The 10,506-nt window shown below is 43.6% G+C and overlaps 1 protein-coding gene across 3 annotated transcripts in view; it reads left to right on the plus strand.

The window, feature by feature from the left end:
* Positions 1-4,080, plus strand: part of LOC121008186 (ras-related protein Rab-5B-like) — a 75,908-nt gene extending 71,828 nt beyond the window's left edge. For all 3 annotated transcript variants that reach the window (XM_040440587.1, XM_040440586.1, XM_040440588.1), the window contains exon 6: positions 3,070-4,080. In XM_040440587.1, the coding sequence (XP_040296521.1) occupies positions 3,070-3,182 (113 nt within the window). In that variant the 3' untranslated portion in view covers positions 3,183-4,080. The remainder of the gene's footprint in view (positions 1-3,069) is intronic.
* The last annotated feature ends 6,426 nt before the right edge of the window (positions 4,081-10,506 follow it).

A 10,506-nucleotide genomic window follows, 5' to 3' on the forward strand; every position in this document is an offset into this window, starting at 1 on the left:
CTCCGTACTCAGGAGAAGTTGGGGAATGTGTTTTAGGGTGTCATTTTACATATACCCATGCTGGGTGAGAGAAATATCTTGGCAAAAGACAACTTTTCCCATTTTTTTTATACAAAGTTGGCATTTGACCAAGATATTTCTCTCACCCAGCATGGGTATATGTAAAATGACACCCCAAAACACATTCCCCACCTTCTCCTGAGTACGGAGATACCAGATGTGTGACACTTTTTTGCAGCCTAGGTGGGCAAAGGGGCCCATATTCCAAAGAGCACCTTTTGGATTTCACAGGTCATTTTTTACAGAATTTGATTTCAAACTCCTTACCACACATTTGGGCCCCTAGAATGCCAGGGCAGTATAACCACCCCACAAGTGACCCCATTTTGGAAAGAAGAGACCCCAAGGTATTTCGTGATGGGCATAGTGAGTTCATAGACGTTTTTATTTTTTGTCACAAGTTAGTGGAATATGAGACTTTGTAAGAAAAAAAAAAAAAAAAAATCATTTTCCGCTAACTTGTGACAAAAAATAAAAAGTTCTATGAACTCACTATGCCCATCAGCGAATACCTTAGGGTGTGTACTTTCCGAAATGGGGTCATTTGTGGGGTGTTTGTACTGTCTGGGCATTGTAGAACCTCAGGAAACATGACAGGTGCTAAGAAAGTCAGAGCTGCTTCAAAAAGCGGAAATTCACATTTTTGTACCATAGTTTGTAAACGCTATAACTTTTACCCAAACCATTTTTTTTTTTTTTTATCAAAGACATGTAGAACAATAAATTTAGAGCAAAATTTATATATGGATGTTGTTTTTTTTGCAAAATTTTACAACTGAAAGTGAAAAATGTCATTTTTCTGCAAAAAAATCGTTAAATTTCGATTAATACCAAAAAAAGTAAAAATGTCAGCAGCAATGAAATACCACCAAATGAAAGCTCTATTAGTGAGAAGAAAAGGAGGTAAAATTCATTTGGGTGGTAAGTTGCATGACCGAGCAATAAACGGTGAAAGTAGTGTAGGTCAGAAGTGTAAAAAGTGGCCTGGTCTTTCAGGGTGTTTAAGCACTGGGGGCTGAGGTGGTTAAGTGACATGATGATCAATAAGTCCATCCAGTAAAAAAAAATAATCTGTATAGTCTGATTATTATAAAATTAATAATGCATAACATAATTATATCCAATGAAGAAATCGGGTGAAGTGGAATCAAATCGGAATACATGATTGAACAATCTCACTTGTAGCCGGGGATATGCAGGGCCAAATCAGCGTCCAGAAGTGCGCACTGCTGTCACATGGGCCAATAAACCCTTTTGTTCACTGTGAACTGGAGTGCTGCCTTCGTTTACTAAGGTTGTATTAAGTGGACCTGAGTCTCTGGTTCTTGGAAGGGATTGCACCTGTTTATAGTGTGCTGCTTTATTGATGTGTGTGTATGTACAGTCGTGGCCAAAAGTTTTGAGAATGACAAATATTAGTTTTCACAAAGTTTGCTGCTAAACTGCTTTTAGATCTTTGTTTCAGTTGTTTCTGTGATGCAGTGAAATATAATTACACGCACTTCATACGTTTCAAAGGCTTTTTATCGACAATTACATGACATTTATGCAAAGAGTCAGTATTTGCAGTGTTGGCCCTTCTTTTTCAGGACCTCTGCAATTCGACTGGGCATGCTCTCAATCAACTTCTGGGCCAATTCCTGACTGATAGCAACCCATTCTTTCCTAATCACTTCTTGGAGTTTGTCAGAATTAGTGGTTTTTTGTTTGTCCACCCGCCTCTTGAGGATTGACCACAAGTTCTCAATGGGATTAAGATCTGGGGAGTTTCCAGGCCATGGACCCAAAATGTCAACGTTTTGGTCCCCGAGCCACTTAGTTATCACTTTTGCCTTATGGCACGGTGCTCCATCGTGCTGGAAAATGCATTGTTCTTCACCAAACTGTTGTTGGATTGTTGGAAGAAGTTGCTGTTGGAGGGTGTTTTGGTACCATTCTTTAATCATGGCTGTGTTTTGGGGCAAAATTGTGAGTGAGCCCACTCCCTTGGATGAGAAGCAACCCCACACATGAATGGTCTCAGGATGCTTTACTGTTGGCATGACACAGGACTGATGGTAGCGCTCACCTTTTCTTCTCCGGACAAGCCTTTTTCCAGATGCCCCAAACAATCGGAAAGAGGCTTTAACGGAGAATATGACTTTGCCCCAGTCCTCAGCAGTCCATTCACCAAACTTTCTGCAGAAGATCAATCTGTCCCTGATGTTGTTTTTTTTGGAGAGAAGTGGCTTCTTTGCTGCCTGTCATGACAGGGCAGCAATCTTCCAAAAGTCTTCTCCTCACTGTGCGTGCAGATGCGCTCACACCTGCCTGCTGCCATTCCTGAGCAAGCTCTGCACTGGTGGCACTCCGATCCCGCAGCTGAATCCTCTTTAGGAGACGATCCTGGCGCTTGCTGGACTTTCTTGGACGCCCTGAAGCCTTCTTAACAAGAATTGAACCTCTTTCCTTGAAGTTCTTGATGATCCTATAAATTGTTGATTGAGGTGCAATCTTAGTAGCCACAATATCCTTGCCTGTGAAGCCATTTTTATGCAACGCAATGATGGCTGCACGCGTTTCTTTGCAGGTCACCATGGTTAACAATGGAAGAACAATGATTTCAAGCATCACCCTCCTTTTAACATGTCAAGTCTGCCATTTTAACCCAATCAGCCTGACATAATGATCTCCAGCCTTGTGCTCGTCAACATTCTCACCTGAGTTAACAAGACGATTATTGAAATGATCTCAGCAGGTCCTTTAATGACAGCAATGAAATGCAGTGGAAAGGTTTTTTTGGGATTAAGTTAATTTTCATGGCAAAGGACTATTCAATTCATCTAATCACTCTTCATAACATTCTGGAGTATATGCAAATTGCTATTATAAAAACTTAAGCAGCAACTTTTCCAATTTCCAATATTTATGTAATTCTCAAAACTTTTGGCCACGACTGTATGTATTTTACAATGGGTAAAATATTAGAGAAATTTCCTAACTTATCTTCTTTGTTTTCTTCCTATACAGCAAAGAAAATGCCCAAATCAGATGCCCAAAACCCAAGTCATGCTGCCCGCAACAGAGGTGTAAATCTCCAGGGATCAGACCAGCAGCCTAGGAGTGGGTGCTGCAGCAATTGATCCCCAGAAAAGCCAGAACAAGCCTCTTCAGTATGCATTTTCTACGCAGATTATTGTGAACGCAGTCTAGGAAGCCGCCTCTGTATCTCTACAGCTGGTGGGAATTTGTTTGGCTTATGTTTATATTTTTTTTCTTTTTATCATAGTGTTAAAAGTAAAAAAAAAAGTAAAAAAACAACACAAAACGGTAAAAATAGAAATCGACTCCATTGTTGAAACACACAACTCTACAAGGAAACTGTTGTAGTCCCTTCCCTTGCTGGACGGTTGACAGTATGATGTGTTCTATGCTTTTCTCGAAGCATGTCCAGTTGACTGTTAATAACCTGCTGTCACCATAGTAAGTCTTTAAAATACACGGACCTCTGTTGTCTGCACCAAGAATACATCTGAAGCAATATTATACAAGCCTTTAAGGAAATCATCTGCGATCTGCATGTAGCTGAACCTGGACAGTTGTGAAGCTGATAGACTATATTCAGCGCTAATGACCTGTAAAATGAAATGTACAGTTTTACAAAGAAAAAATCCTTGAAGCTGTGTGTATGATTGGCCTCTGCCGATTAGAAGACTTACTGTATCTCGGCACCACCCCCCCCCCTTTAATATGGCTGTTCTGTTACTTTGTGTGATTGGCCTCCCCTCCTCGGCAGAAGAACAAAACACTGTGGACCTCTTGCACTTTACCTTCCATCCATTTATATTTATCCTGAAAAAACAACACAGATTTTTCAGCCCCCTCGTCCCCCTCCCCCCGCAACACCCGTGTATATTATTCTCCACAAAGTGATAGAACATGCTCTGAGCATAACTTTTGTATTTGCACCTTCAGATAATGTTTTACTTGAATCCTAAAATATTGATTTTTAATGTAACATTAAAGCAAAGTAAATCTGAAGTGTGGTCTGTGACTTTTGGCACTACTACCTCCATATTTTAAAGAAGATTTAAAGGGGTTGTTGCATCTGAGACATTAGTGGCATATCACTAGGATATTCCTACCTCTGATAAGTGAATGAAGCAAAGGCTGCACTTGCATGGTGCTCTCTCCATTAAGTTTCTGTGGGACCTCCGAAAATAGCTGGGCGCGCTCCTTCACTTCTGTGGGCCGGTTCTTCAGATAGGTGTGGGTCCCACAGGTTGGGCCCACACCTATCTGACATTGGTGGCTTTTCCTAGCAATATACCACCAATGTCTTAGATGATACAACCCCTTTAACCAAAGAAATTTGTGAAAGGTGCACTGAAAACAGTTTATTATTACCCTGGTTGTAGCTTGGATATGATTACTTGAAATTACTAGAGCGTCAAGCTTTGGCCCTGTAGCAGATTTTTTTACACAGTGGCACATGTCCGCACGTTGCACATCATAGTTTTTTTTTGTTGGGGGGGGGGTGTTTATCTACACAGTGTCAAAATGGCAGCACTGATTGGATACAGTGAGACTGCAGGTACACACCCCCCAAATAGTAACCACCCCTCTGTATCCTTACTGCAGACTGCTAGCAATCCATTCATAAGGGCTCATTTCATTTAGACGGCCGTATGCTGTCAGCAAAAATGCGGATCTGTTTTTTTTGCAGATTAGATGCGGTCCCATTCACTTCTATAGGGCCCTTTACTTCCATTGCACGGCTCAGCAAAAAAAATGCTAAATGTCCTGTTGAGTCTATGAATCAGCAAAAAAACGGAATGCAATCAGTTTTTTTGCAGATATGCTGACCTGTCTGCAAAAAAACGGATCCGCATTTTTGCGGACAGCATACGGCTGTCTGAATGAGCCCTAACTTCTAGTAGAAATAATAAAGGAATGGAATAACATAGAGCCATAAGAATAGAGGCTCCAGAGTTGTTATTACATGGGGAATGCATGAAGCTATTAAAACAGACCTGTCAGGAGCGGTGAACACAGATCGCTAATTTTCTTATTTTCCTACTGCTTCCCGTTCCCCCATTATTAGCGCTCAAAGCTATGCCGAAATACAATCAGGACTTGCACACTATAAGAAAAAAATGCTAGCCTATATTACAGATATTTTATTAATGTATTTTTTCCTTTTGATCTTGCCTATCTGGAGAATGACGGTCCGGTGACCCATGTTTCATGATGCTGATCCACTGCATTCACCATATACTATGATCTGTTTGGCAGACTTTAAAGGAGAGTAAGTGTGGCCACCTCTCCATTGAATTCTGTGGAGTCCGATGAGGGTAGTCATTGGGAGTGGGGGTCCTCTGTTCCAATAAATGAGGGTCCCAGAGGGCAGATCAAGTATTTACGAGGCATCCTGTGGCTATACTATTCATGGTTAAAGGGCTTTTCCAACTTCTAGATGTAGATGACCTCGTCTCAGGATAGGTCATCAGTATCAGATCGGTAGGGGGTCTGACTCCCAGCACTTGACTGGGAGCTGAGCTGCAGCACCCTGGTACACAGTGGACGGAACCTTCTGCATCTCGCTCTGTCAGCACTCTGAAAGAGGCGATTGGTGGGGGTGCCGATCCAATACTGGTGACTTAGCCTGGGGCTAGGGAAAAAAGAGACATTCTGGTGCGAATGCTACGCTTATTTTGATTTTGCTAATTTGAGATTCTTGGCAAATACATTTTGTACATCTCTGTACGATGGGAACCTAACACTAAATCCTACCTGTTATGTGCCATAATGGCTACCAAAAAAATTCAGGGAGTGCAGGTTCCACATGCATGCTGGGTCCACTCTGCTTTTTACTATTTTTGGTGCCATAACGGCCTCCATTAAATCCAGTGATGCAGGTACCAACATGCATGCTGAGCCCACTCTATACTTCTCCTGGTGCCAAATAGCTTCCAATAAATACAATGAGAGCAGGCTGCAGCTTTATACTCTAATTAAAATCAGCCTACGGGGCAGACAGGCTAATCAGGAGTGCAAGACCAACAGGAGTCAGCCACAGCTCCAGCTTTAACTCCAGTACAACTGCAAAAAAAGGTGTGGCTGACTCCAGTTAGCACTAACTGTTTTATTAGGCTACATGCACACGAACATTGTGTGTCCGTTCCGTTTTTTTTTGCAGATAGGATGTGGACCCATTCATTTCAATGGGTCCGCAAAAAATGCGGCTGTCCGCATCAGTATGTCCGTTCCGTAGCACCTCAAAAAAAATAGAACATGTCTTATTCTTGTCTGTTTTAGGGATTGTTACAATAGATCCGCAAAAAAAAAAAACGGCATACGGATGTCATCCATTTTCTTTTTTGCGATCCTCAATTTGCAGACCGCAAAACGCATATGGTCGTGTGCATGTAACCTTAGCCCGGGGGGCATGGCCTGATCGGGCATGTAAGCGGACGCATGGTGTGGAGCATCTGGCTAAGGCTACTTTCACACTAGCGTTTTGGCTTTCCGTTTGTGAGATCCATCATGAGAAGGGGGTCACTTAGTTATTGACGTGAGTTAGTCGGTCAACCCCTTCACACAGACGGCACTGACCCTTCGGCCACTCAAGAAACTTTCTCCACAGGAGAACACAAGCCGGAAGTGGAGCTGCCAGGATCGGGGCTTACAGCAGGAGATTGGGGCAGTTCTACTAATTCAAGTTCAGTACTAAGTGGTAATATCCATTCTTTTATAAACATATTTACACCTATTTTTTCCAGACTGGCAACCCCTTTAAACGTACCCTAGGTATACAAATCCAACACTATAATAATGTTCTATGAGCTTTGCCTTTTTTTTATCCAACGTATTCCCTCTTGGGAAACGGCGGAAAAAAATAAATCTTCTACCTGCTCCAGAAGCAATCCATATGATCTGTTCCCTGCACTGAGGGTGTTCCTGCTGCCCTTGGTGCTTGACAGATCCCCTCCTTCACCCTCCTAGCTGCTCCCATTGGAGTCTGATTGAATGGAAGCGAAAGAGAGGTGCTCATAGGGTAAGTATGTTTGACCTTTCCCCAAGCTGGGTATATAGTGCACTGAATGATGTTAAAATTTTGTTCATTCAGTATGGGATGGTCGGTGCTGTTCTGATCCTTCGGATGACAGCCACCACCCAGCTGGGGGAGTATCACATGAACAGGAGAAGATGATTAGAGAAGGACCCGTGTTGGTCCTATTACATTTAGTTTGGCTCAGAGGCGCAAAGACACGATCAATAGGAACAGATGAGTACTTTATTAGACAACGCATTTTTGGGTTCCAGGACATCTTTCTCAAGTCGTTGAGAGTGGAAGGTGTGGGACACCTGGGCTTTCTGCCAGCATGACTACCAGCTAGGATATGAGTAAATTGGAGTTGAGCTGCAAAGCCTGTGTCACATGTCTGCTAAGCCATTTTTGTTCAGGGGAATCAAGAATGACCAGTGCAGTGCCCAATTTTTCTTCTGAGCTGTGCTGCGGAGAATCCCGCCCCCCCCCCCCCTCCCCCCGTATCACTAAAACGCATTATCTCATTTAAGCTACCTCATCAAATAAAGTACTCCACTTTTCCTATTGGTTGTGTCCTTGCGCCCCTGAGCTCGGGTCTATCTCTTCTCATCTTCTGTTCAGCTAAAGGCTGATTGACAGGGCCAGACATTAGCTGCACAATCTTGCCATGTGATTAGACATCCGCACACATGACTTATTCTTGTCCCAGCACAGACTTTTGGCTCTACTGTGCATGCGCCGATTGCTAATCACATGGCGCTTGCATAAGAAGACAGGGGCAGCCAAGATTGTGTTGTGTAGTTAATGCCCAGCCCTGTCAATCAAATTTGGAAGGGAGTGGCTATGGAGTGAAGGAGGAGATTTTTCAAGCAGCAGGAACTCCCTCAGAACAGGGAACAGCTAATATGCATATTTTAAAATGTGAAAATGCAGCACAACAGAGGCATGGGGTTTTAAAACGTATAAAGGGTTAGATTCGGGTGAGCAAAGACTATTTGAACATGTCCTTGGTTTATTACAGCTGTTGCTGCTTAAGGACTCCCTTTAAGGGCTCATGCACACAACCGTATGTATTTTGTGGTCCGCAAAAAATACGGATGACGCCTGTGTGCATTCTGTATTTTGTGGAACGGAACAGCTGGTGTCACTACCAGAGCTTTGGGACGTTCTCACAGCTCTGTTTCTCCACCCCTGTGATGATGTCACTACTAGAGCTGGGAGGAGTTCTCACTACTCTGTTTACTTTTGGTTTCTTTCACCACAGCTGTCCTTCATGTGTTTGATTTTCCTCTCTTTATATCACCCCTCCTCCTATGATAGGATGTGGATTATAGTTCTCACTTCAGTTGTAGCTCTGGCTTTAGTTTCTTCACTTGTAGCTATCAGTTCACTGGACCTGTGTTCTGCTGCAGCTAGCACTCCGGATATTGCCAGCCTGTCCTTGGATCCATCTTCTCTGCGGCTGCAACACCGTCAGCTAAGTGTGCAGACATTGTTGTGTTCCTGTTTATTTTCTGACTGGATCTGAGGTGGCCACGGTTCCCTCCATATACTGAGTAGGGCACTGGTGGCCGTGCCCCTTCCACTATTGTAGGGGTTACAGTGGTCATTAGTCTTAGGCACGTGGGCATGCCTCTTTCCGCCATTTGGATCCGGGCATGTGCTTTAGCAGAATAGGGAGAGCGTTGAGGGTCGGACAGGGGTCACCCGTTATCCTCCCTAGTTCTGGGTCCAGTCAGTAGCTCTGTACTGTGTATTACTATTGTTGCCCACATACAGCCGTGACAGCTGGCCCCTAATAGACCAGTCTTATCCTTGTCTGTAATGCGGACAATTATAGGAAGGACATGTTCTATTTCTAGTCTGGTCCCTTATTCCCTGCCATAGCTCTGCGGCGGTGTGCTGTTTGTCACCTATGCAAGTAATTTTCAGCACGGCCGTTGCCGCTTCCCCACTGCAGTGCTAAGTGCAGTTTCTAGGTAAAATTTCTCTCAGGGCGAGTGTCAAAAAAAACTCTTCCCCCCCCCCCCCCCCCCCCCAAAAAAAAAAATGCTCGATAAAATCATATCAGAAGAGTACTTGCAACCGTCTCACCATATATATACACTGCTCAAAAAAATAAAGGGAACACTTAAACAACACAATGTAACTCCAAGTCAATCACACTTCTGTGAAATCAAACTGTCCACTTAGGAAGCAACACTGAGTGACAATCAATTTCACATGCTGTTGTGCAAATGGAATAGACAACAGGTGGAAATTATAGGCAATTAGCAAGACAACATGTCCAAACGTGTACTTTCCACCACAGAGATGAGTCTGTTGAAGAAGGGACTCTCTTTTGTACCCCTACAGAAATTTAACCTATTTAATTGGGTTAAAGACTTGCAACTTTTTGCACGTAGATTAAAATGGAAAAAGTTTTTTAAAATGCACGACAGGAGAAGATGTCATGAACTTGGTATAGAGGCGGAGGAGTTGCAGGACGTTCTGCTACTAGCAGGTCTATCGGAAGAGGGTGACAGAATGATAGGGGATGGTCCATTTACGGAGTTAAGGAATCCGTCAAAAATATTTCCCCCGGTTAGTGATACCACTCCGATTGATACTTTCCTGTATGTTGTTACACAGGACCTCCAAAGATTAGAGGGCATACCTCTGGGAAGGGACAACCTTACATCGGCCGAAAGACGGTCTTTGGAAGCATTAGAGACGGATACATCTATTGTCATTAAGCCCTCCGACAAAGGAGGCAATATTGTCGTGATGGAGCAGGAGGATTATCGCTTAATGTGTCTCCGTTTGCTGGAGGATCCTGAAACATACAGACGTCTCTCAACAAATCCTACCCCTGTATTCAGGCAAGAACTCGCGTATTTGCTGAATAATGCTTTTGAAAATAAGCTGATCAGCAAAAGCGAATTGGATTTCTTGCTTCCCAAATCCCCGGTTGTGGCAACATTTTATAGTCTGCCTAAACTGCATAAAGCAGGACCAGTACTGAAAGGCAGGCCCATTGTCTCGGGCATAGGTGGCCTTACTGCCAATGTAAGCACGTATTTGGACATCATTTTACGTCCATTTGTGGCATCTTTGCCATCCTATGCCCGAGATACGATGGATGTGCTACAACGTCTTGATGGGATTCAGTGTGAGGAAGGCGTCCTCCTCACTAGTTTGGATGTTGAGGCCTTGTACAGCTCTATACCCCATAAATCTGGGTGTAGAGCTGTCGAGGCCTTCATCCAACAGAGAGGTGAACAATGTCGCCGGCATAACATCTTCCTGTTGCAGTTACTGGATTTTGTCCTCACCCACAACGTCTTCCTGTTTGACCAACACTTCTACCACCAGCTCAGGGGCGTCGCGATGGGCAGTCCCTGTGCCCCGACGTTTGCCAACTTGTACCTGGGCTG

Source organism: Bufo bufo, chromosome 7, assembly GCF_905171765.1.
Source record: "Bufo bufo chromosome 7, aBufBuf1.1, whole genome shotgun sequence".
Taxonomy (NCBI): domain Eukaryota; kingdom Metazoa; phylum Chordata; class Amphibia; order Anura; family Bufonidae; genus Bufo; species Bufo bufo.